Here is a 26,073-nt window from a genome sequence, read left to right on the forward strand (position 1 = left end):
CAGAAGTCTTATAGAAGAAGGTTCAGGGCTGCAAATATCAAGTCTTTGCTTAGACTGGATGCATTTGTCGACAAAACGTCTTAAACCGTTGGACTGTATGTTTTCATGTGAGTTTGACGGAGCAGCTCGTCCATTATTAATCCTGTAGAGCTCTTTCACCTAAGCTCTCAGCACAGGATGGGTCAGTGAAGGGGGAGCAGTGCTCTCTGCTGGTCGTGTCGGGGAGTTTTAGGAAGTGAAGCTGGGTTTTCTGGCTGTGAGGAAAGAGTTGTGTTTTGGCGCCTGAGCACGCCGTTTTGATTTTGGAGGAGCAGAAACATGTCCGCCTCCTCCTCCACCTCCTCCTCCCGCACATCCCCTGATCCTGCTGCTGCTGCTGCTGCAGGTGGGATTCAGGGCGCTCTCCACAAACTTCACACTTTTCTAGGAGACACAGAAACCAGGAATGCCGCGCTGATATGCCACGACATTATTGGAGACCTGGGACAGGAGTGTATGATAACCAAGAGCGAGAATGAGCTGGGTAAGCGTCTCTGTCTCTGCCGCTGTGTGTGTCTGTGCTAGCTGACAACACACTGAACGGCTCCTAAGGCTAATAGTTAGCCTAGCTAGGTTTTAAAGGCTCGTAGCTACATTCTGATTGGCTGTGGTCGCGGTAGTTTAGTCGTTAGCTTGCTAATGTCCTGTGTTTACAGTGTGATAGAGACCTGATTAGCATTAGCTACCTATATTCCAAAAATATGAGCTGTAGCTAATAGTTTTACTAGTGTAGTAATTTACTGTCGGCTGTTTTTTTTAAATGTTGCTTTCAGAAACAGTAACTTAAGGCATTCATTAATTCCAAAGCTGACTAATTTTGCTATCTAGCGCTAATACGTTATACAGACCCCCCTAAAGTGTCAAAGTGGTAAAATAATATTTGAGTACTTGAATGTTTGATAATATGTTGTAAAATAATGAATTATGTATGTATACATAAAGGGTTAATAATCAATAATTAATAATAATAATAATAATAATAAGTCGTTCCCTCAATTTAACAATGCGTTCCTCTTAATGTGCTACAGCTGCATTCTGATTGGCTGTGGTGGCGGTTGTTCAGTTGTTAGCTAGCTAGCTTGCTAATCTCCTGCGTTCACAGTGTTGCTCATTAACGTTGTCCTTTAGCGTTAATGCTAGCTGTTCTCCAAAATATGAGCTTTAATCATTCAGTGTAATATTTGTAATAACTGTCTTTAAATTTCAAAAACAATAACTTAATGCATTCATTTATTCCTTAGCTAGGCTAAGGCTATACAGCTAGGCTATATATACAGAAGGTGGAAAAATAATATATTAATACTTTAATGTTTGATAATATGTTTGTAAAATAATGTATTATGTATGTATACATAAAGGGTTGTTATTATTATTATTATTATTAAAGTCGTTCCCTCAATTTAACAATGTGTTCCTCTTAATGTGCTACAGCTGCATTCTGATTGGCTGTGGTGGTGGTTGTTCAGTTGTTAGCTAGCTAGCTTGCTAATGTCCTGCGTTCACAGCTTTAATCAGTGTAATATTTGTAATAGATTTCAAAAACAATAACTTAATGCATTCATTTATTCCATAGCTGACTAATTTAGCTAGCTAAGTTATACAGACCCACTAAAGTGGAAAAATAATATTTAAGGACATAAATCATCCTCAATTTAATGAATGAATAAATTGTTAATAAATCATTCAATGGTTTATTCATTTAATAAGTTGTTCCCATATTTGGAACATATTTAATAGTATGTTCCATGTAATAAGTTAAGAAAAGGGAACACTTTAATTAAAAAGAGGAAACAATTGGTTAATCAAGAGAACAATTAATTAAATTAAGGAAATGATTTTCAAATCAAAGGAATGTTTTAAATCAATTTTTTTCCTGCCTTGATTTTTTTTAGAAGCTCCATAATGTTAGTATGTATATAGCGATTAATCCGAGGATGTGTGAGCGACTAGCAAAGGCAGTGTATTCTTAACGTTGGATTCAAGTAGTAGGTTTTAATGCCTTTCCGATTGATATGTAAATGCAGATACCAGATAGTTGAGCATTGTTTGTGACCAAAGCTTCGGCCATCTGTGCCCCCTCCATCATGCTGGAGAATATTCAAAATAAAACTATTCAACAACAAAAAAACCAACTTTTTAAAGTTACTCAGATCTTCTCCTCTTGCCATCCAAAATCTAGGTCAGCTGGGCGTGCTCAGTGTTTAGAGAACATCAAAACTTCGGTATATGACGCAGCACACCTGCCTGAGAACATCTGCACTTCTCCACTCCACATTATTCAGTGTTTTCCTTTAGTTGATCACCTGTTTATGTCAGTATTTGTAATAAATATGCTGTAACAGTTTTTCAGACCTCCCTGTTGTTTGCAAAAGACGAGGGGCTGCTTAGCTTCCTCCGAAAGTCCTTGTCCAATGATGAGGTAAGCTATTTTCAAGCTAATCCTTTCCATTTGGTGCTGTTTCTTTTATAGTATGTCTGTACACACTGACCTTTGTATCCAAATCTACAGCTGCGGGACGCCAGGGTGGACATTCTCAACCTGTTGGGCACGTTCTTGCAGAGAATGGCCGTTGGTGTTAAAGGATGGGAGAAGAGCTACGCGGTGGATTTGAAGGTTCCTCTAATTCAGTAAATCACCATGGAATATGCTGGACTATGCTGGCTTTTTTTTAAAGATGCCCTAGAATGGAAAATTGTGTTTGTCTTGGCATACTTGAATAATGAGAGTTCAGTACATGGAAGTGACCTACTGTGAGCATTGTCCAGTATAACCAAAACAGGGCTATAAAATATTATAAATTTGAAAACCCTAAAAATGGTGCGTAACAGTCTTGCCTTGTTATATTTTTGTGCCCCCAAAATTTACATACATCCAGCCCACTAGCTACTTTAGCTAACTTATAGTCAGCTTTTTGAGACAAACAGCACATCACCACCAGACTCTGCTAATTACAGGGATATGGGTTGGTATGTGAACCAGGTCTAGTGATCGTGGCTTTTCCTGTGCCAGTGTCTGCATAAACTGGCACAAACGGGTATATGTGCTAGGCTAAAGTCACTCGCAGACTGGCTTTTAACATTTCTTCTCTCCATAAACAAACTGGACTACCTTAGACTACAGCTAACCACACATCAAAAGGGAAACTCAAAAGTGAGAAAGCCGAACCCGATTTTAACATACTAACCCACTTTGTACTAACAAGAAATTATGAGGTGTTGTTATGCCACCAGTACACCAGTTCTTCCACCGTTGACACTGTACTTGCATCGCTATCTGCCTAAATATTATTATAATTTTTTTTTATTTTCACTGATGTGCATAGTCCATTGTCCATATTTTATTAATATTACATACTAATTACTCTAACTACTAAAACGAGTTAGTATTACTTCCTAGTACGCAGTTAGGGCACGCCCTGTGGTTCTTTCTGAGGCAAAATAACAAGGTTGAAAATAGTCGCAGCAACAACTTACAATAACTTAAAATACTCAATAAATGCATTTTATGGCACCTCTAAAATTTTGGCTACACGAGAAAAGGCCTTTCTTACACTCATTCAGTGTTTAGTTTTACGTACGCAAAAAATACCAAACTGCATAAATGCTTTTTTTCATCTCTCTGAATAGGATACCTGTCTCATTGTCTACACGAAGGACAAAGCTGCTAAATGTAGAGCGCCTGCATTAGAGCTGCTTATCAAGGTGATCATTTTGTATCTTCTAGTTCTTCTAATGCCAGCTATAGTTTTACTGAGAAGATCATAGCATTCAAACCTTGATTTTGGAAATGTCACCAGGTGCTGTATGTGACCAAGGACTCAAGCGTCACTCAAAACTTCAAAATTGGAGACATGTTCAACAAGTTTTACGGGGAGTTGAGCCAGAAGAATAAGATACCAGACACGGGTAAATTAAAGTACTTTTCTCCTGATACACCTTGCAGTTCTTGCAGTCAGGCAGCATTACAAGCTAACCTTCTACCATGCATTTGTGTTGTGCTTGGGTTTCCTCACAGTGCTGGGTAATATTTATGAACTTCTTGGAGTGTTGGGTGAGGTTCACCCTAGCGAGATGGTCAATAATTCAGACAAGCTCTACAAGGCCTATTTGGGAGAGCTGAAAGGACAGGTAAGGTCTTCATCACACAGCGTCTGATGAATCAGTGCCTGCTGATGTTGCTCAGTGAGGTTAGGTTTTTCTGTCAATCTCTTCCAGATGACCTCGACTACGAAGGAGCCCAAGCTTCCCATTGTAGCTGGTTGTCTGAGGGGGATCACTGCACTAATGGTGAACTTCACCAAGTCAATGGAGGAAGGTCAGTGGATGTTTGTGTATATCAGTGTATGAGCTGTGGTGTAGGAGGACATAGACTAGAGATGGCACATCAGTATTGATGGGTATTGGAGAAGAAAAAAAAATCTAATTCTGTAACAGATCTAGCTGTGGGTGTTTCTTTGTGTGGCACAGTTTTATTATTGGGTTCATGATTGGTTGGTCATAATTCAAAACAAAAAATATTTTTTAAATAGATACACACATAAGGTAACATGGTGCAAAAGGTGTAGGTCTTAATAGCTACAATAGGTAACATCTTGCATCTTGTTAAAAACAGACCCTGTTACCTCAAAGGAAATTTTCGACTATGCACTGAAGTCTATCAGTCCACAGGTGAGTAAAACCTCACTTGTCCTGCTTGTCCTGGGGGGGGGGAATGTATATTATCACAGTACTTTGTAATACATTTTCATGATGCACACTATATCAGTGTTTATTTTTAATTTATAATATTATATAAAAAAAAATTGAATGGGAAAATAGAAGCAGTAGTGCTATGTGTAAAGAAACATCAGTCAGAATTCAGTAGATAGGTATGGTAATGGGATGTTGAGGACATGGGGTGTAGTAATAGGGTGTTGAGAAGATGGGGTGGAGTACTGCGGTGTTGTGGAGATTTGGGGAGTGATGGGGTGGAGCAATTGAGCGTTGGTAGATGGTGGTGGAGTATTGGGGCGTTGGTAGATGGTGGTGGAGTATTGGGGCGTTGGTAGATTGTGGTGAAGTATTGGGGCGTTGGTAGATTGTGGTGAAGTATTGGGGAGTTGGTAGATTGTGGTGGAGTATTGGGGAGTTGGTAAATTGTGGTGGAGTAGCACGGCATTGAGGGCATGAGGGTGGAGTGATGAGGTGTTGAGAAGTGTAGTGTTGTGATTGGAGCTTTGAGGTGATGGAGATGAAGGTAGCGTAATGGGACATTAAGGGGGGACGGAGTAATGGGGCATTGAGGAGATGGAGGTTAAGTATTGGAGCATTGAAATGAGGTGGAGTCTGAGAACGTTGGGGAGATGGGGTGGAGTAATGTTGGAGATAGGGGTTGCATATTGGAGCATTGAGCAAATTGAGGTGGAGTATTGGATTGTTGAAGAGCTGGGTGGAGTAATGGAATGTTGAGGACATGGGGTGGAGTACTGCAGTGTTGTGGAGATTTGGTGGAGTGATGGGGTGGAACAATAAAGTGTTGGTAGATGGTGGTGGAGTATTGGGTCGAGTATTCGAACGAGATGAAGGTAGAGTAGCGCGGCATGTGGGGGATAGGGTGGAGTGATGAGGTGTTGAGATGGAGTGGAGTAATGAGTGTTGTGATTGGAGCTTTGAGGAGATGGAGGTGGTGTAATGGACGTTGAGGAGATGGAGGTCGAGTGTTGGAGCGTTGAGATGAGGTGTAATCTTAGAACGTTGAGGAGATGGGGTGGAGTAATGGTTTGTTGAGGAGATAGGTTGGGGTAATGTGGCTTTGAGTAGATTGAGGTGAGGGATTGAAGCATTGAGATGGAGGTCGAGTATTGGAGCACTAAGGAAATGTGGTGGAGTAGTGTGATGTTCCTATCAAAAATTATGATTGCAAAAATGCTACTCCTCATAACAATTATGCCTCTTGTCTTCATGATTGTTCTCCAGACTGAGATGAAGCGCTACGCAGTCACCTTTGGTAGGAAGCTCTAGTTCCCTCTTCTACAGTATTGTCTACAAATACACATTTCAAAGGTCCACTAAACCTGTGCTCCATCGTCCTGCAGCTGGGCTTAAACTCTTCGCGAAGCACGCTGGACAGTTCAGCAGCTGCCTCATGGACCACTACAGGACTGTATTTGATGTCATGTCGAAACTATGTGGACACATAAACGGTGAGATGAAGAAGACCAGCTACTCGGCACTAGAGTCTTTCCTTAAGCAGGTGAGGGAGCTTGTGCAGCTCTGTGCTCTGTCCCCAGCAATGTTTGGTTTCCTTATTTATATATTAATTTAATTATTGGTTTATTTCTTGTGTAGGTTGCCATCCTTGTGGCTGAGAATGTTGAGCAGCATCAAAGCAAGCTGAAGTTCTTCATGCAGAAGTTTTGTTCTATTATCAGGACGATGGACTCCAGTAACAAAGAGCTCTCCATCGCTATCAGAGGATATGGGTTTTTTGCTGCTGTGAGATGTTTTCTTGTTTTTACAAGGTTTTACATTTTTGTCAAGTTAATGTTGCATGCAGTAGATTTTCCTGATGCAGTCAGACTGCTTTGCTTTATATTTGCTCTGTTCTGGATGCAGTCACAGTTTGAATTGGGGGGTGTAACTAAGTCCTAACTAACTACCCCCCCCCAAACTTTTTTTTATATAGCCCAGGGAATCAAAACATATATATTTTTTCCTATAAAAATATTATGTTCCCCCTACAGTTTGGGAGTGTAATTCATTTCTGCACCACTGCCAGAAACACCGCTTAGGCACCCCGCTTACAAAAAAGCTGTACACATGCATTTGTTGACAAGCTATGAGATAAGAGAGCACTGGCATCTAAAGTGAAAAAAGGGTATAGGACTAATGTGGTAGGGTAACATTACTGGATTTTGCACAAATATAACCCAGGCTACCTCACAAAAGGTCTTGTACAGCTCCTCCAAAGTTCCTTAGTGCAGTAGTAGCGTTCTGGCCTGGAGTGGCAATGGCAGAGACACTATTCTCCCTATTACAGTCATTGGAGCATCAACATGATTCTGAAGCTGATATTTTAGGGTAGATTGCTACATGATGTTGCTTTAAGCTAACAGATTATGGCAAAACTAACTGACTATCTGTTAAAATCTACTAGACATTTGAGGCTTAAGTTGGCTTCTTATTTGCCAGCTTCTTATTTGAAAGTGTTGTTCCACTTTAAATGGTGCAGCAATGTCTTGCCATGAGTGATTCTTTAGTGATTCTTCAGATTCCTCAAATGAAATATTAATATCCATTCCCTCTAATCTTCTTTTTTCTCTGTCACAGCCATGTAAGGCGGTGTGTCCTCAGGACGTGGACCTGATGTACATTGAGCTTATCCAGCGCTGTAAGCAGATGTACCTGACCGAGTCAGACCGAGACGATGATAATGTATACCAGCTGCCTAGCTTCCTGGACTCCATTGCGAGTGTTCTGATCCACCTGGACAGGGTATGAAACGGCTGCTGTTCTCTGATCAGTTCATCATCTCCTCCACCTCAAATTTCTTACTGTGTGTATTGAAAAGGGACACACAGTAGTTTGAATGGAGTAGACATGGGTTGTATGGCATCTTATATACTTTGTCCTTCCTCAATTTGATATTCATGGAAATTAATTTTGTGTGGTTTGTATTCGTATCAGGTTCCTGAAGTGTACACGTCGGTGCTGGAGCGCCTCTTGGTGGTCCAGATTGACACCTTCCCTCAGTACAGCCAGAGGATGCAGTTTGCCACCTGCCGCTCCATCATCAAGGTGCTCATCGCCATGGCAGTCAAGGGTCCAGTCCTTTGGAGTTTCACCAGCTCTGTGGGTAAGGCACACAGTTGGTGAAGGTTCTGGTGCAAAAGGTGTAGGTCTTAATAGCTACATTTACCTGAACACCAGTGGTTAGATATGACTCTAATGCCGCATTTACACTGCTCTAGCGTGTCGACACACTGCAGCATATCCCATTGGAAGCGTTGGTTCCTTCAGATGCGGCCGAAGTTAAACGATAGCTGGTGGTAGAGCGAAAAGTGTCCACAATGCAATGTCTGAAACATTTGTTTGAATGTTTCAGACACTCTGATGAAGCTCATTATTGCAGTTTCAGGATTCCCTATCCTTTTTGATCTATCCCTACAAAAGCACAGGGACTCAACGGTCCACCTATTTATGCTCAACGTCAGTCCCTTCGCAATTCAAAACCAAATATGTTTATATATATGTTTTATATATATATGGACTAAGCAGGACATAATGTCAATTGCACGACGCTGACGCCGGGAGCACTGTTGTGCGTTAATGTCCGTTGTCGCGCCGGAGCAATGTAAATGCAGCCTAAGATTGCTAGTCTGACTGAACTTGAATCATTTAAACAATGCAGTCCAGTTACCAGGGTCTGATTAATGTCTTAGTCAAGCTAAGCACACAAACACATGCTAAGCTTTTACAGGTTTCTTCTGACCACAGCATGTAGTCATGTGTTCTGGTGACTGGTGTTGGTGTACACGTAAATAGGGTTATAAATGTGTCCTCTAGTTTCATAGACTAGCTGATATCTCAATCAGGCTATGCTGTGCATGTAAACATTGGTTATTGTTGATATTTTCTTCTTCTCTTTCTTCTTCCAGTTCACCAAGGATTGATTCGAGTGTGCTCCAAACCAGTTGTTCAACTTGAGGTGACTTATTTTCATGTTTCTATAATCTCGCACTGCAGTCTTTCACATCCTCATAATCTTATCAACCTGGGTTTGCCAGTTGGTAAAGTACAGTATAGTGAATCACATTTAATTGTATAGAAAAACCTGACTTCATGGTTTCACCTTGTAGACTGGTGCTGCTCAGGCCAGTGCCAGGGCAGAGGAGGAACCTGGAGAACCCACCCTGGTGCGTTCCGGGAAATGGAAGGTTCCGTCATGCAAGGACTATCTGGATCTCTTCAAGGGGCTTCTGGACTGTGAGAATCTGAAGGTGAGAACTTTGTTGAGTAGTTTGACTGTAATATAGTGGCTGTTTTTCACCTCTGTGAACATGTGTAACGTGTTAGTCTGGTCTTTATACGTTTTGAGATGTTGCTCTCTTGTCTAGGACACTGGGCTTCTTGATGGGTCTGTACTAACGATGAGCTACAGCCTGAAGGCCCTAAACAAGCTCCTGTATGACGCACTGGTGCAGTCTATCATGAAGATTGTGGAGAAGCTTGATCTCTCTGTGCAGAAAGTGAACATAGAAGATGAGGTAGCATTTTTTTTACAAACCTATTATGACACAGTATGTCCATGAATTTAGCATTAGTAGTAGTTTGAAAAGAGGGATACCTGGTGGCTAAAATCAGTTACCGAAAAATAGAATTTTACCGAGGAAAATCTACAAAAAGGACCTTCCTCAATGAACATACAGGACCATAGGCAGCCCTGTGGGAGTCAAGCTAGTGGTGATCATGTTCTATTTTCTCTCTATGTCAGGGACAGAGTGACCTGGACTCTGCTCTAATCCCCTCTTCAGACCCCACCACTAATATGATACCTAATAAACCCAAAGATTTCACTGCCTTCATCAATCTAGTGGACTTCTGCAGGTACCTCCATGCTGACCACGTCTCTACTCATAGATTGCTTCTAAACTAAAAGTAAGAGTGCTGAAGATCATGTTTGGTTCCTTATAACTCTTACTGATTTATATTTGATTTACAGTAAATTGCTGCCTTCAAAGAACCCTGAGTATTTCGCTCAGTGGATGTACCCTCTGTGCCATGAGCTTATCCTTCAGTCCATACGCTTCCCTCTGGTCAGCGGCTTCTATAAGCTCCTCTCTCTCTCTATGACCACTGCCAAAAAGATCAGATACTTTCAGGTAAGTTTGAATGTTGTCTTTATACATTTTTTTGTTTTTTTCCCAAGTATGCAGATTTCTACAATTCCGTCCCATTATTGTAGATGCTGACCCAGCCAGCAGCTGGTGATTGTTTGGTGTGTTGGACATCAGAAACAAGATCAAATAGAGCTATAACAGTTCATTTGACTAATGCCTTTGTTCTCTTTATTGTTTTGGTGTTTATTACAGGACGAGGGACCAAAAAGCATCAGTGAAGGTTCTGCGTCTGGACGTGCCTGTTTTGCACTTGTCTCAAAGTTTGGGAAGGAGGTACAACGCCGATCTTTCTTTAGGTTCTGTCCGTCTAGATGAGTACTCTGGTTGAATAACATTCAAAAGTCTGGAATCACTTGTCAGTGGTTTTTTTTTTGGTTTAAAACTGGTCAATTTATAAAAATATTTTTTTTTTTACTTTTTTTGTATTTTGAGAATAGAAACGGAATTAACTGATAGACAGTGTAATGTAACTATCTATTTGCAATCATTTTCTGCCTAAAAAAATTAAATCAGCACTGTGGAAACATAAAGTAATTAAGGCCTCGTTTGCACATTGCAAAGACTCTAAATCTGTGTCCAAAACTGTGCCCTACTCACTAATTGTCCGAATTGTCAGTGCACTGTAACAATCCCACAATGCACCACAATATATAGTGTACAAACAATGTACACTAAATAGGCATGGAATGATACCTGAACTTTTCTAGTCTTAGAATGGTGGAAACACTGATGTAAAAGGCCGCACAGCACACAGTGATCTCTGTGACGTCTTTCTTCCTGTCTTGCTAGTTTTATGATGCCACTGAGTATAATCTGTGCTGTTCCCCACAGGTGTGTGTCCGTATCAAACAGTACAAAGACGAGCTTCTGGCTGCCTGTCTGACTTTTGTGCTGTCTCTCCATCCTGACATGGTGGCTCTGGACATTAAAGCTTACATCCCCGCATTACAGGTCAGCCATGAATCTACAGAAAAATGATCTTGGTCAATGATGCAGTATTTAAACTGTGATGTTGCTGTAAGATAATGTTGATTTCAGTGTCTAGTCCTAGTTGAGTTTCTTCACGCACCAACACACATGTATTTGTTCAATAGTTAGTGTGTTTGAGCAGATCAATACCCAAGCTGCCTTAAATAAAGGTGTGTTCTGAAGAGTGTGTGTTATGTGTTTGTGTATGTTTGTATGTGCATCAGGCTGCTTTACGGCTAGGTCTGAGCCACGCTCCTCTGGCCACTGCGGCTCTGGACGCACTGGAGTCCTGGTCCTCCCACATCCCCTTCTCCATCATACAGCCCCACTATGCAGACATTCTGCCCCACTTGGACGGCTACCTTAAAACAGCTGCCAGCACTGGTGAGGCTTTTTTCTGTCTTTGGCAATGTGAAGGCTGAATCCGCTTACACAAAGCAGCAGAAAACTTGGTTTGGTCATATTATTACATGGTGCTATTTTTTAAGGGTGTAAAAGGTCATAAAGATTAATTTTGAGTCATGGACCAGATCAATTTTGGATCAGATTATTTTGTTTTGTCATCTTTGCTAGCTCTGCTCTTTTGATACTCACTATACTGGGCGGAGAGATGTATTCTTGGTGAGTATCAGGTTAGTGGTGTTAAACGCCTATATGCTGCTTGAGGTAACTGAGGTAGCGTTTTTATCTTTTTTCAGCTCCAAAATCACGCTGATGCTCCACTGATTTGTGAAAAGGAGAATAGCATCTCGGTTATTGCCGTTCTGGGCTAAAAACTATATGTTTTTTTTTGTTTGTTTGTGATGGTCTTCCTTTCAGATAAAGATGAGAGCAGTATGAATGTTACATTTGTGTCATCGGGCACTGCGAAGGGATACGGTCGAGTTATGATGAGGCTTCTGCAGAAGTCCAAACACCTGCCTGTGGTAACCAATCAGTCATGACATATACTCATGTACATTTATCCTAACTGTCACAAAATACACACAGATATAGAAGCCTAGAGGGCACTTCATAGAAATCTGTGTATTCAGACTGAATGCGTCTGAGACTAAATGGCAGATTCCTCCTGCTAGGTTCTGCCTGTTGTGTGGTGTTGTTAACCTGTTGTTGTTATTTTTTGTAAGGGGGACGAGTCTCCTATCGCTGCAGTGCGTCGGCGAGTGGTGCAGCTTCTGGGTCGTCTTGGAGGGCAGCTCAACAGAAGCCTTGTGACAGGTAAGCTTCTGTAAAAGAGCTCTGGATGCTGGCGATATGATATGCATCATGATTACGTATGATCATGATTGCAGGGTTGCATGATTGCCGTTCCATGTATTGGGATATATTGCAATAAAATATGCCATCATATGCATAAAATATGTGTAAAAGAAAAGTTAATTTTTAATCTAATCAAATGATCTAATTGGAATTTATGCACTTTGATCTGAAGGCAGAGTCCAACACTGCTTTCTAGTAGTTGAGGTTTACACAGAATGAACCACTGTCTGCCTTCAGTCAATACTGCATTTCTAAGAATTGATACATTGCTGCAAAGCATAATATTGCAGTATTTCGAGATTTTAGTTAATATAGCCTTAATTCTAAAGATTGGCAATTCCAATCAGATCTGTGTTTCTAGACAGTGCAGCCACACAATTTAGGTAAGATGTGCTGCTAATTAAGACTGAAGTAAAGTAGGAAAGCACTTTCTATAATGAGATATTCTGGACTGATTCAGTTAGTTTGCAGCTTATTTTTTTTAACACTGACTCTTTTATTTTATAGTTTGTTATACAGTATATCTTCGAATACATTCTGACTGACCTCCATGATTATTCAGCTCCCAGTTGATGTTTCCAACGACAGTTTAGATTCTAACCAGCCAGAATTAATCAAAGATTTGTTGGATTGTTGGAGTGTATTTTTCCCCCATGTGGTTTTGGTAGCATGGGCAAAACAGCAGAAAACAGAAATGCTACTTGTTCTCCTGTAAAATAATACCTCACTGCAGACTGTTCTGTTCTGTTATCTTCTGGAAATGCTTCTCACTGCTGTGTGCTGTGAATAATGTCTGTTAATGGCGCCAAGAGGACGCCAGGGGGTGCTCTTCTAGAACACGGGTAAAAACAAAGGATCAAAACTAAGTCTTACAATAGCCAAAAGCTGATAGCCGATCCATGTACAATATGCCTGGATCAGTTTAATCCCTAATAATGGCATCTGTACATCCCTGTTCATTTCTGAAGGTTCATTGTTTTTGTCATCTTTTCTAGCCATTTCTGCAGAGGATATGATGAAGCGGTTTGTTGCGTGGGACAGTGAGAAGAGGCTGAGTTTTGCTGTGCCATTCAAGGACATTAAGCCTGTCATCTATCTCGACCCTTTCCTACCAAGGATTACAGAGCTTGCACTCTCCTCCAGTGACAGGCAAACCAAGGTATGACTAATGTAGCCACGTAATACCTTCAGAAATGATTTTCTTTAAGTCTGTAACTCTGTAAACTACTACATTACTTGCAAAATCTGGTTTATTGAGTTGTATCCTATAGTGCTGATCATCTGTGTTTTGCTCAGGTGGCAGCGTGTGAGCTTCTCCACAGTGTGGTGGTGTATATGGTGGGGAAAGGAGTTCAGATGGCTGAGGGAGAAACGTCTACTCCACCCATGTACAATCTGCACAAACGAGTCTTCCCTGTTCTTCTGCGCTTGGCGTGTGATGTTGACCAGGTTTGTCTTATATCTAAATAGGGTTGTTGCCTCACTTCCAAAATACCAATTAATCCCATCTGAGACCTATTTTAGCTTTGATCAAATCTTTGATCATCTTGAATCTAGAATCTTGAATCTCACATCGGGCATAAACTAGAAGTCTGCATCAGTTGTGAACACAGGCTGCACTAGTAGCTAGTAATATCACACATGTTGGCCACCAAACACACCATAAAAGCACCATAAATTAACCTAACAGCTTTACAAACTCTTTTCTCATCTCCACCATTATGACTAGGTTATTATACTGTAAAATAGTTATACAGTAACAATGTGTGCACAAAGTTGATTGAATTATAGACTATTAATTAAATAATATACTTTAGTATGGCAATACTGTTGTGTAATATATTTTTAAAGGGTTTAAATATGTGCTTACACACTTTCAGGTGGCAAGGCAACTCTTTGAGCCTCTGGTGATGCAGTTGATCCACTGGTTCACCAACAACAAAAAGTTTGAAAGTCAAGACACCGTGGCTGTGCTGGAAGCCATTCTGGTAAATATTGTTGTTTGGCTATAGATTGAGTTGTTTAGTTTAGAATTACGCCTGGTTTAAGATTAAATAAAGAGAATTAATAATATGTAATTACCAGTAATCAGCATTTGCATTAAGTAGTATATCATTTGTTGGATTACTTGTCTCTATTCGCTATTAAACACCAATTTAATCAGTAACGATTAAACATTTATTTAGTTTCAGTGAAATAGATGCATTTAGCAGTTCTGATGAAAATGGGGGGGGGGGGGTATGTAATTCTTTGACGTGATTAGTTTTAGTTATTAAAAATAATGAAGTCATATCCTTGCAACCCTTTTTTTAATTTAGGATGGAGTGGTGGACCCACTGGACAGCACCTTGAGGGACTTTAGCGGCAGGTGCATCCAGGAGTTTGTGAAGTGGTCAATCAAGCAGACCACCCCAAAGCAGCAGGAGAAGAGTCCGACCAACATCAAGTCCTTGTTCAAACGCATCTACAGCCTGGCCCTGCATCCCAGTGTGTTCAAGAGACTGGGGGCTGCACTGGCCTTTAACAGCATCTACAGGCACTTCAGGTCTGTCTCAGCTGTTGACTTCTCTTCATTAGAAAATGAGCAAGAATAGCAGTTAGTTAGCAGTAAGTGGTGAAATAGTCTTTTATAGGTTCACTAGTCGTTATGTTTAAATGTGTTTATTCATACAAGCTCTAAAAAAAACTTCTGCAGACAAGTAAATAAGGGCGTTTTTTACGCTTGTCCCGAATATGTGTCCGTTCCCAGGACTGATTGTGGGCTGGCTTGGGAGAATTCCATTTGAACTGTGGATTAGTTGCTTAATTTGGAACATCACTTTTCATGTGTTTTTGCTAAATATTAGGATCTCTGTGCGTCCGTTTATTGCTTTTCCTTGGATACAAACACAGAGTAATTGCATTTCACCGTTGAGAAACACCTGCCTTTTAGGAGAGATTTTTAGTCGTGCAAGTGATGTCAAAGCAGTCACATGACAAAAATGAACCAATCATTCAACCCCTACACATGGCACCAGGAGCGGATAGCTTCCACACTCACAGCAGACCGAACCAGTTCTCTTGAAGCAAAGCCCAAATCACCGATTCTGATGAAGACCAGAGATGGGTGCTCTTCACTAGAAGGACATATTTAAGAATGAAAATAAATAAATAAATAAATTACTAAACAATTAGTATACAAGTATAATATTGAGAGTATCTCTTGAGACAAACCGCCAAAAAGCAGAGGAAAATTTGTAGATTTTCAGAAGAGCTAATAAGAGAATTCAATGCCTTTTGAGGATCTTCTACATTAGGAAGCTCATGTTTTGTTATAGCAACTGGCACTCCTAGCCTCTCAGCCAATCACACTGTGAAGTTGGCATGATCTGTGGTATAGTTGTGTAAAAAACAAAAAAAACTTCCTTTGTCTGTCTGTAGCTGACCTCTGAGTTGATGGTAAAGATGAGATGTTTGTCTGAATGTTGCTCTTTTTCTGCCTCAGAGAGGAGAACTCTCTTGTGGAGCAGTTTGTCTTTGAAGTGCTGGTGGTGTTTGTGGAGAGCTTGGCTTTAGCACACTCCGATGAGAAATCTTTGGGTAAGAGACCAGTTATCACATCTTCAAGGTTCACTTTAAGAAAAGCTTCTTCAAGGGTTCTTTAATAAAGGCAGTGGTTCTAAATAGACTATGACCATTACTGGGCTCATGGTTTATTAGTGATGTGATCTGATTGTTCTGCAGTGGGTACTTGATTGGTTGCTTGTACCTTAGTTGACCTGATGATGTTTGGTCTATGCACTGTCTTGCTTCTTTATGATTCTCAGGAACTGTTCAACAGTGCTGCAGTGCCTTAGATCATCTTAAGAGGATAATCAAACACAAGGCAGACTCCCTTAATCAGAGCACTAAGAGACGCACGCCCAGGTATGAGTGAGCTCTGAGCTTCATTGACTAAATCATTCCATTGTTCATGTGTTGATTTACAGGAGTGCACAATACCTGCAGGTCAGACATGTTTCGCTTACCCAGCTGTTTGACCTACCTTTTCATGCCCTACAGAGGTTTCCCTCCAGAGCAGACGGTGTGTCTTTGTGACGTGGTCCTGTGGCTCCTGACCCAGTGTGGCCGTCCACAAACTGAGTGTCGCCACAAGTGCATGGAGCTGTTTTACGAGTTCGTCCCACTTTTGCCAGGTAAATTCATATGGTTTTACTGAGCGTACCATCATCGCATTTTATCCTTGTGAGCAGACGCAGACAGACAGACTGGTGCAGCTTCATTGATGTTGCACAGTACAGTCGGTAGGCTACAGAATGCAGTGCCCTGTACTAGGGCTGCACAGTATATCATTTCAGCATCAGCATCGCAATGTGCACATGTGCAATAGCCACATCACAGGATGTGCAGTGTCCCATAAGGTAAATTCTATCATACACATCATGCTACGACTTGCTTGAAACAACAGGTGAAGCTACACGGTTTTCATTTTTCATGACATATCTTCCAGAGGCAGATTATATCTGCACAGTATCATGTATTGTACTCAAACCATGGATACACAGAAGGCATTTTTAATTTCATAAGATGTTGGACCATTTACCTCTAAAGAAATCTGCTACATTTTTAATATCTCAATATATATCACAGAACAAGAAGATTTTGCAGTGTACCTTGTACCCTCTGATTAAAAGTCTGAGGCTCTATATTGGGAGCTTGGAGGATGAGGTTTAAACTGCTTTAGAACTTATTGGGGAAGCAGTTTTCGACCAACTCTTTTTATTTATTTTATTTATTTATTTTTTCTTTTTCTTTTTTTATTCTTTCCAGGTAAGCCTTCACCTGCGCAGTGGCTGGAGGACCAAGTTAAAAAAGAAGGTCCGAGGTTTCTAATCACGCGTTTGGAAGGAGGAGGCTTGCTGTCCCAGCCCACCCTGAGAGAGGTTGAGGCCCCGTTCAGTGTCCGAGCCACCCTGCAGTGGATGGATCTCCTGCTGGCTGCTCTCGACTGCTATAACACGTTGACTGGTCTGCGCCTCATCCAGCCCCAGAGAATTCTTGGTGAGGCTCACTTCCCAGGGTAGAAAACCATGTACGCTATGTGGACAAAAGTATTGGGACACCTGCTTATTCATTGTTTTTTCAGAAATCAAGGGTCTTTTTAAAAGTCTCTACTGTCCAGAGAAGGCTTTCTATTACATTTTGGAGCATTGCGATGATGATTTGATTGCATTTAAGGGATAAAAGCATTAGTGATGTCAGGATGTTGAATGATCACCACCTCAGCTCTTCCCCAGCTTCCCTAGCTCATCACAAAACACTGGTCCACAGCTCCACTGCTCAGTGGTGAGGGGCTTTATACCCCACAAGGTCACTCCTGGCATTAGACTTGGTGCCTGTCTGCTCCAGAGATCCCTATTCTATTGGCAATACTTTTCTACGAAGACTAGATTAAAAAAACAAATAAAGTAAAGTATTTGTAAAGTAGTATTTGACCTGACCTCTTCCTACTTTACAGATACAGGCGAGAAGTCAAGCTTCCTGCCAGCTGTTCGCTTCTTCCTGGCGGAACTGGCCGTGCATGACCTGAAGGCAGCCTTGGCCTGCTTCAAAGTAGTGGACTCCGTTTCGCCTCACTTTAGCCCTCGAGAGACAGAACTCTACAGTTACAGCAAGTGCACTATTATTGTACGCCTGCTAGAGTTCTGCACCATGGTGCTGCAAAAATGCCAGCAGGACCTCTGGAAGGTGTGGTCATCCTCTGCTTTCTCAGTCATGCCTTTTGTATTTACCATTTTTTTAAGGATGTAAGATATTGACATGCACTGTATTGCATATGCTTTGATTCCAGCTGCTGGAACAGGACATTTTCAATGGCTCCTTCTTCACGCTCGTCGCCCTGACTGTGTGTGAACCTTCTTCTGTGGGTTTCAACATGGCTGATCTGGAGGTGATGACTCGGTTGCCTGAAGTGTGTGTACCGCTGCTGAAGGCCCTAGCATCGACACCCTACAGGAAAGATCTGGAGAACAGCATTAGGAAGAAGATAACTGCTCAGTGGTATGGTGGTGATTATGATGATGGTGATATTGTTTGTCTTGTTTTAAATAGATCATTTTAATTTGTAGCATTTCACATATTTTATGGATCTTTTTTTCTGATTTTTTGCAAATATTATTTTGAAATGCCCCAAATTTAATCAGTTACTTAATTTTTTGCCTCCCTATTCCAATCCAAGAACCATAATGCGGAGTATCGTCTGATACCGATCCAATCTTTGTACTTCTGTAGATAATAGTCACACAATATAGATAAGATGTGCTGCTGGTAAGATGCTACTAGTGAACGGTCATTGAGAGAGTTGACCTCTGTGTTCACCTAAACAATAAACTGGACTGGACAGTTAGCTTAGGAGACTGCGGTTGTATGGAGTGCAGGGGCTGCGCCTGAAAGCATTTTTCTGATACAGTAATGACATCAGCTAGCTTTTATTGAGTGGTCTGCTGGGGCAGCAGCATTTTCACTGCAGACAATTAGACAAACTCTGTATGAGTCCCCTACACTTCCCCATGAAAGACCCCATGCATTAGACTCTAGCAATACTGGGCAGTTGTTTCACTGACAGGCTGCTTTGTGTAAAGGAGTGTTACTACAGGTCCTTCCTTCCTGCTGCCGTTAGACTGTACAACCAACACTGTTCCCAGCAGACCACATGCACTATACACTATACACTTAGAGAATGCAAATGTTTTTGACTTACCAATGATCAGAATTTCCATGTGTAATTCGGGTTTCATATGCATTTAGATGTTTAAAGTAGATCGATCTACTACTGACTGTCTTGCTGTCCCTTTGCTGATGTAACTCATTTTAAAATCACTTCAGTTTTGAACAGTTTATATAGTTCTACACTGCACACTGTAATGTCTGTTGACCATTAATGGCCCCTAGTGGATACTAGAGGACGCTGTGCTAGAACAAAGTGTCAAAAACAAAGGATCATAATAGGATCAGACTTAAATGGTAAATAGCCAGTCCATTAACAAATGGCTGGACAGGCCCCAATCCCAGTCTCCTAGGACCTCCCTATTCTTGTGTAGAAACAGCAGATTCAGTACCAGGGTCTTTACTTGTTAAATGTGAATATTTAAGTGTAAATTTGTATTAAATTACTCCTTTTTTATCACATTTTACAGCATGGAAGAGTTGTGTGCGGTGGATCTCTATGACCCAGACACTCAGGACAGCCATGCCAAGCTGGAGCTGTTACTCTCAGCCTGCAAACAGCTTCACCAGTGTGGGCTTCTCAACTCAATCTTGCATAACCAGGTATGCCTAGTTTGATTTCAGTTCTGTTTTTTTTTTGTTGTTGTTGTTGTTATATTATATAATGATTTGGATCATCGTTTTTGTATAGGATGCAGCTTACTGCCGCTCTCTAGGCTCCAAGCTCCTCAATGCAGTCTACAAAGGCATTGCCCCTGGGGAGGACCGGAAGTCCCTCCCCTCGATGGATGTTAGTAGCAGAAAGTTGGCCGATGGTCTGGTGCAGCTGGCTTTCTCGTTGGGGGACCAAGTAAGTACAGTAGTGATATCCATGTCATACATCTCTATTTGGACACTTTCAGCAAGGTTGTGGCAGAATCACGCCAACCATTTTTGTGCTGATCGTCAGATGCCTTACCTTTTAAGGTGTGTTCTTTTCTGTTTCGCTTGCAGACTGAGCAGCTGGTGGACCTGCTGCTGAACTCAATTACTCTGTCAGTGCCTCTGTCCGGCAGCCTGAACCGTCACTTCCTCAGCTTCTCCCATGGAGAGTATTTCTACAGCCTTTTTCAGACCACTGTTAACACAGAGCTTCTGCGCTGCTTGGACCGCTCCGTACCCCTGCTGCTTACTGCAGCCACCCAGAGCCCCAACATGGTGAGACTTCCTACATGGAAGATGAAGAAATGAGTGCTAATATCCAAGTCCTGTTTAACTGGATGCATTGCAGTGCAGCGTGTGATGTACTGTACAGTGGCAGTTTAAGACATTTTACTATGTGTTCCATGTGTACTATGTGTGATGTATTGTGTTGTTTTGTGTTCTTGCCATGCGCCCACCCTTAGAGTGGTCTTTATGATGTGACAGCATGCTGTATGCCTGTATTTACCTCGTTTTTAGGTTAGTATTTTGCTCAATGGCATGTTGGACCACAGTTTCCGTGAGCGGTCTGTCAGGAAAACGCAAGGCTCTCGGTTGGCCGAGCAACTACTGAAGGGGTGGGACTTTCTGAAACCATGGTGGGAAAGCCCTGCCTCATCACCGGAGAGCAAAACCTCTATCCTTACTCTGCTTTCCAAGGTTCTGCAGGTACCAGACACTACTAGACACTGCATAATTAATGCCATGTAAATGACCGGTATAGTTTTTTGTCCATACATTCATTTTCATTGTTATTCACAGATTGACTCCGCCGTATGCTCAGACACTAGTCACACAGCATTTACTGCAGTATTCTCTACCTTCACCACTCTCATAACCGATGAAGCTCTGCCCTTAAATCTAAAGGTAATAAGAAACTTGTTTGAAAGAATGTAGATGTGATTGTTCCCTTAAAAAAACATAGAGCTCTGTTTTGTTTTCTCATACCCTTTTGTATTCAGACTGTAATCAGACTGTGATCCTTAAAAAAAATCCATGAAAGTGATAGTTTGTTGTCCTTCACAAATACTAGACTAATGCAACGTTTGTTTTTTGTTTTTTTTGCTGTGCTACAGAGTCAGGCCCTGATCATCCTGCCGTTCTTCACTAAGTTACCCAGCGATCCTCTGGAGAAGCTACAAGGGGCTCTGAATGCACTAGTGGTCGCCCATTTCCCTATGCAGTCAGACGAGTTCCCTCGAGGATCGCTCCAGTGCAACAATTACATGGATTGCATTCGGAAGGTGAACCACTTTAATTGCATTAAATGATCTTATCTTTGACGTTTCCATAGTACCAGCCAACCTAGTGTAGGCTAATGATGTCACAGCACAAATTAACCTGAAGAGGACAGCAAGTCGCCGATATGATCTAAGCCAGGAGAGAAGCCATGTCAGTGTTCGGAACTTTTAACTGGCTCCTACTAATGTAACTCTTAATAAATTCACTGAAGCCCACCATATTAAGCTAGTATCACCAGTGACTGGAATATGCAAAGTAAGATCAGATTGTTGTTTTTTTATAATTTATTTTTGATTATTTTTAATAATTTATTTATAATTTGTTTTATCAACCCCCCCACCCAACTGTTTGTAGCTCCCCCTAGCCCTAGCAATGCTCCTCACACAAGAAGGAAAAGGGCGTAACACATGTCTCCTCTAAAGCATGAAGTGCCTGGTGCCCAGCTCCACCATACTAGCTAATAGATGCCTGTGTCGGCCACCATCGATTTAAGAGTGTGCTCTTTCAGACTCTGGCCGCAGATAACAATGCAACATGGCTTGGGATTTGAACTTATGACCCCCAGAATGTCAGAATGGCTTTTGAAGCATTTAGCAGCCACTGGAATCTGTCCAGCAATCAGCAGCTGGTTTTATCACATTATTACCAACATTAACTTGTGTACTGGTAGCCAAATATACAATGTATACATTTTTAAGTTAATTTATAATACTTTCTCAGTTAATTAGATATAAATAGCATGATATAACTAAGAATTAATCAGATGTTGATGACTGGCTTCAGTTTTTAGATGCATTGGAGCTCTCCCAGAGTCCTGTCCTGCTGAAGCTAATGGCTAAAGTCCTGTGTCGGGACAAAAAGCACATAATGGAGGACAACTTTCAGACATGCTTTCAGAGAATTGCTCGACAGTAAGACATCAAAACACTTCATAGTTGTGTGTTTGTGTGCACTGATGGGCACAAGCCTGTAAGTGAAAATCTTGTATTTGAACTGTGACTCTACACCATCAGGTCTAGCTGTGAAGGGCAAGTTCTTCTGCTCTGCACCACCTTTGAGATGTTCCAGGCGAAAGATGTTCCCATGAACTTCATGCTCATGGGCCTGCTGGACAGAGTGCTGATCCCCCTGACAGCTCACTGCAGTGCTAAAGCTCTGTCTCAGTTCTTCATCACCAATGTGGCTGCCATCATGACGACCCTTCAGGCTCGCTTCTCTAAAGTGAGTAGCGCTGTTGCATGCCACGTGATAGATGTTGCAGATAGATCCCTGCAACCTGTTTGTCCTGCTTTAGTAAGCTGTTTTGGAATACAGAGTTCTCTAATGAATTTCCACAGGCTGTAGAGTCTGCTTTTGAGAGCCAAATCATCATGAAGATCGGCTGCTGTAAGCTGCTGGAGTTGCTTTACTCTCGCCTTCCTAAAGAAGAGGTCTACTCTAAAGACTCGGCCATCAACCAGGCCTTCTGCGGCCCAGTTAAAGCAGAGGGAAACGAGCTGTCCAAGAACCTGCTCAAGTGAATCAAACTGTTTTTTTTCTAAGTAAAAACACACACAATTTGCATTAACAGCTTTTGTCCATTGTTTTAATCTGCCTTTATTCTGTGGCAGGTCATGTTTTGAAGCGTTCACTGAGAACATGGCAGGAGAGAGCGCACTGTTGGAGCTGAGGAGGCAGTATCATTGCGCTGCTTACAATTGTGCTATCGCCCTCATTAGCTGTAGCTTTAATGAGACCAAGTTCTACCAGGGCTTCCTCTTCACTGAAAAACCAGAGAAGGTGAGCACTGAGATCTACAATATGCTATAGCTGGTCTCTGAGACTACTGTTCATATGTGTAGCAGCAATGGTAGCCTCATTACAACCTTACAACCTTCTCTGTGATGTAATTAATCTTCATTCATCCTGTACTTCGTTGCTGTCATACAAAATTCTTATATCTCTGTGCTGTTACTTAATTTTTGGCATAATATGAAAGACTACTGCCCGATTTAATTTGTGATTTTGTGATGAATGGACCAATAGAAATGCTCCAAAACACCTTGATGTATGTTTTTTCCCCATCACAGAATCAGTTCATTTTTGAGAACCTCATTGACATACAAAGGACATACAGTTTCCCCATAGAGATTGAGGTAAGCCTTCTTTCGTCCCAATTCTTCTTCATTAACAGACATAATATGATGTGAAAGTTTGGCTGTTGAAGCTGTGTATGTTATTATTATTATTATTATTATTATTATTGTTGTTTTTTTATCAGGTCCCTATCGAAAGGAAGAAGAAATATGTCATGATCAGGAAAGAAGTGAGTGAAGAAAATGGAGGTAAGAGACACACTTTCTAGTATTTGTATGGTTTATGGGACATGTAAAACAATCATAATAATTGTTTATTTTACGTGGTTGCTCATGTCCAAGTGGGACGCATGGGGATTGCATATGCCACAACTACAGAGCTCAAGATGGTCCAAAAGTGCATCGGTTATGCTAATGCTTACATGACGTTTATAACTCATACAGTTGCCTCAGATGTTTGGTACTGCAAGACTGTTTCCCATGGAGCTGCACCTAAGACCCTTTCATACTTCCCTAGGGGTTCCACCACTAAGCTTATTGAAAAACACAATAGTAATATGAAAAGCACAGGTACTAATGCTAAAGCCTCTGACTAGGACTTTTACTGCCTCTGAGGTGCCTTACTCACTTCAGCTACCTTTTCTCTTTCATTATGGGATATATACATATTATAGATTATATATCTACTCAGATGTTATTGGTGCCTTTCTGTTCTCTTTAATACTTTTTGTTTGTTTCTTCTACTTAGACGCACCAGTATACCTCTCTTCCCAGTCCTACATGGCGGACAGTAGCCTCAGTGAGGAGATGAGTCAGTTTGACTTCTCTACTGGAGTCCAGAGCTTTTCCTACAACTCCCAGAATCCCACAGGCCACCGTGGCAGCAGCAGGGCAAGGGTGGGTTTTTTTTATTATTTTGGTTTGGTTTATCAAAACCAGATATACATTCAGTGAGCACTTTATTAGGAACACTACACTAATACTACTAATACTATTGAAATTAATTCAAATTCAAAATGCAGAAAGCTCCAGTTCTTCATGGGATTTCTACATCACATAGGTGTCCTACTGTATTCAGATCTAGTGACTGGGAAGACAACTGAAAAACACTGAACTCATCAACAGTTTGAGATGACTTTTGCTTTGTGTCATGGTGCATCATCTATGGCATTCAAGCGATGATAGACTGGTATTAATTAAGGTCAAAGTGTGCCAGGAAAACAATTACACCACCTACAACAGCCTGAACTATTGATAGGCAGGTTGGGTCCATGTTTTAATGCTGTTCATGGTGCCAAATCCGGCCTTCACCATCTATGTTACCATCAAGAGGAATTTATGAATTAATTATTAATTATTTTTGTCTGGTTTCTTGTAGGAGCGTGTAGAGATGGTGCCTCAGGATGAAACTGTTGAGTTGGAGATGGATGAACTGAACCAGCATGAGTGCATGGCCACCATGACTGCTCTGTTCCGCCACATGCAAAGGAACAACATCACCCCTAATGTTGAGGAAGTAAGTAAAACATGGAAAAGAACACCTATCAGTGATCTCAGACCTGAGGGTTTTACAAATTTGCTATTTGCTTTAGTTATTGTAGACATCCCTTCCAATTAGCAAGTTCATGTTCTTTAAGGAGCATCTATTGCTGACAGATGTTTAGTTACACATGCAGCTTATGTAATCTCCATAGAGAGGCATTGCTAATAGAAAAATGCACAATGGCCAATGACAAACATGTGTAAAGGAGGTGTAAAGCCCTCCCAGCATTGGACTGTAGATCAGTGGAACCACATTGTCATTCTCTCATGAAGTACTTATGCTGCATTCCATACTTTTGGGATGAGCTTAAGTGGATAACTAATTAAATGTTGGATGAGCAGATGTCTACAGATGTTTGTATGCACTGCATCTATGCTGTCTTGTCTTTTTAAGGGCATGATTCCCAGTGATCTGCCTCCCTGGATGAAGTTCCTGCACGGGAAGCTGGCTAATCCTTCTACGCCTCTGAACATTCGCCTGTTCATAGCTAAACTCATTATAAATACAGAGGAGGTAACTGCTGTAACATCTGCACACTGCACATTTGCCACAGCTGAGTTTCTCATTCAGTTTCAGTTCCTGTGTTGTTGACACTTGTGAATCGATTTCCTACAGATGTTCCGACCCTATGCCAGACACTGGCTGGGGCCGCTCTTACAGCTGGTGGTTTCTGGAAACAATGGAGGAGAGGGCATCCACTTTATGGTGGTGGACATAGTGGTCACCGTCCTCTCTTGGTCCGGTGTGGCCACTCCGAAGGTTTGTGCGTGTAGTTAGGTCTCAGTCTGAGGAAAACACATACACAACTTTTAATGCACAGTTTAGGATATGAGCATAACTTTGGATATTGACTTTTTGTTGTCTGTTTGACTTTTTGTTTGTTTGTGCTGTTTTTATTTTTCTCTTCAGGGAAGCACCAGAGATGAGGTCCTGGCCAATCGTCTGATAGAGTTCCTAATGAAAAACTGCTTCCATGCCAAAAGGGTTGTGTTCCGGCATAATCTGGAGATTATCCGTACCATAGTGGAATGCTGGAAAGACTGTCTGCACATCCCATACAAGTATGGACTGTATTACATGTGTATTCTAAGGCTGTAACGATACAGAATATCATATTGCATGGAACTGAATCAGTGTGTGCTGCTTCAGTGTATTGTGAATTGAGCGTTCGATAATAGCCAGTGCTCTTGTAGAGCTCTAGATTGGGTTATCTTAACTTTTTAAATCCAAGTTAATCATATTTGATACGTATTTAAAGTTTTAAAACTTCTGCAACATCAGTGTGGTCATTAAAACATTTCAAATAAAATAGGAATAATGATAATAAAAACAAATAATTAATTCAATAAATGTTATGTTATTTTTGTAATTTTTTAATAATTGGTCAGAAGGTCGAATTAAA

At 41.2% G+C, this 26,073-nt stretch overlaps 1 protein-coding gene across 1 annotated transcript in view; it reads left to right on the plus strand.

The window, feature by feature from the left end:
- The first annotated feature begins 266 nt into the window (after window positions 1–266).
- The window catches only part of prkdc (protein kinase, DNA-activated, catalytic subunit), a 46,778-nt gene continuing 20,971 nt past the window's right edge, over window positions 267–26,073 (plus strand). The window contains exons 1-50 of the mRNA XM_072688063.1: window positions 267–523; window positions 2,382–2,458; window positions 2,549–2,653; window positions 3,667–3,741; window positions 3,837–3,945; window positions 4,055–4,167; window positions 4,255–4,354; window positions 4,652–4,707; window positions 5,995–6,025; window positions 6,114–6,271; window positions 6,367–6,513; window positions 7,348–7,512; window positions 7,705–7,873; window positions 8,676–8,725; window positions 8,877–9,017; window positions 9,135–9,284; window positions 9,512–9,624; window positions 9,740–9,899; window positions 10,110–10,190; window positions 10,749–10,868; window positions 11,111–11,270; window positions 11,706–11,812; window positions 12,014–12,104; window positions 13,142–13,305; window positions 13,443–13,595; window positions 14,027–14,134; window positions 14,465–14,691; window positions 15,631–15,725; window positions 15,953–16,052; window positions 16,188–16,321; window positions 16,956–17,186; window positions 17,644–17,873; window positions 17,977–18,185; window positions 19,322–19,454; window positions 19,543–19,701; window positions 19,845–20,048; window positions 20,292–20,480; window positions 20,574–20,678; window positions 20,888–21,055; window positions 21,837–21,964; window positions 22,067–22,274; window positions 22,391–22,569; window positions 22,664–22,832; window positions 23,123–23,188; window positions 23,314–23,377; window positions 23,877–24,025; window positions 24,507–24,644; window positions 25,065–25,184; window positions 25,287–25,430; window positions 25,581–25,732. Of these exons, the coding sequence (XP_072544164.1) occupies window positions 319–523; window positions 2,382–2,458; window positions 2,549–2,653; window positions 3,667–3,741; window positions 3,837–3,945; window positions 4,055–4,167; window positions 4,255–4,354; window positions 4,652–4,707; window positions 5,995–6,025; window positions 6,114–6,271; window positions 6,367–6,513; window positions 7,348–7,512; window positions 7,705–7,873; window positions 8,676–8,725; window positions 8,877–9,017; window positions 9,135–9,284; window positions 9,512–9,624; window positions 9,740–9,899; window positions 10,110–10,190; window positions 10,749–10,868; window positions 11,111–11,270; window positions 11,706–11,812; window positions 12,014–12,104; window positions 13,142–13,305; window positions 13,443–13,595; window positions 14,027–14,134; window positions 14,465–14,691; window positions 15,631–15,725; window positions 15,953–16,052; window positions 16,188–16,321; window positions 16,956–17,186; window positions 17,644–17,873; window positions 17,977–18,185; window positions 19,322–19,454; window positions 19,543–19,701; window positions 19,845–20,048; window positions 20,292–20,480; window positions 20,574–20,678; window positions 20,888–21,055; window positions 21,837–21,964; window positions 22,067–22,274; window positions 22,391–22,569; window positions 22,664–22,832; window positions 23,123–23,188; window positions 23,314–23,377; window positions 23,877–24,025; window positions 24,507–24,644; window positions 25,065–25,184; window positions 25,287–25,430; window positions 25,581–25,732 (6,809 nt within the window). The 5' untranslated portion in view covers window positions 267–318. The remainder of the gene's footprint in view (window positions 524–2,381; window positions 2,459–2,548; window positions 2,654–3,666; window positions 3,742–3,836; window positions 3,946–4,054; window positions 4,168–4,254; window positions 4,355–4,651; window positions 4,708–5,994; window positions 6,026–6,113; window positions 6,272–6,366; window positions 6,514–7,347; window positions 7,513–7,704; window positions 7,874–8,675; window positions 8,726–8,876; window positions 9,018–9,134; window positions 9,285–9,511; window positions 9,625–9,739; window positions 9,900–10,109; window positions 10,191–10,748; window positions 10,869–11,110; window positions 11,271–11,705; window positions 11,813–12,013; window positions 12,105–13,141; window positions 13,306–13,442; window positions 13,596–14,026; window positions 14,135–14,464; window positions 14,692–15,630; window positions 15,726–15,952; window positions 16,053–16,187; window positions 16,322–16,955; window positions 17,187–17,643; window positions 17,874–17,976; window positions 18,186–19,321; window positions 19,455–19,542; window positions 19,702–19,844; window positions 20,049–20,291; window positions 20,481–20,573; window positions 20,679–20,887; window positions 21,056–21,836; window positions 21,965–22,066; window positions 22,275–22,390; window positions 22,570–22,663; window positions 22,833–23,122; window positions 23,189–23,313; window positions 23,378–23,876; window positions 24,026–24,506; window positions 24,645–25,064; window positions 25,185–25,286; window positions 25,431–25,580; window positions 25,733–26,073) is intronic.

This window comes from Salminus brasiliensis, chromosome 9 (assembly GCF_030463535.1).
Source record: "Salminus brasiliensis chromosome 9, fSalBra1.hap2, whole genome shotgun sequence".
Classification (NCBI taxonomy): Eukaryota; Metazoa; Chordata; class Actinopteri; order Characiformes; family Bryconidae; genus Salminus; species Salminus brasiliensis.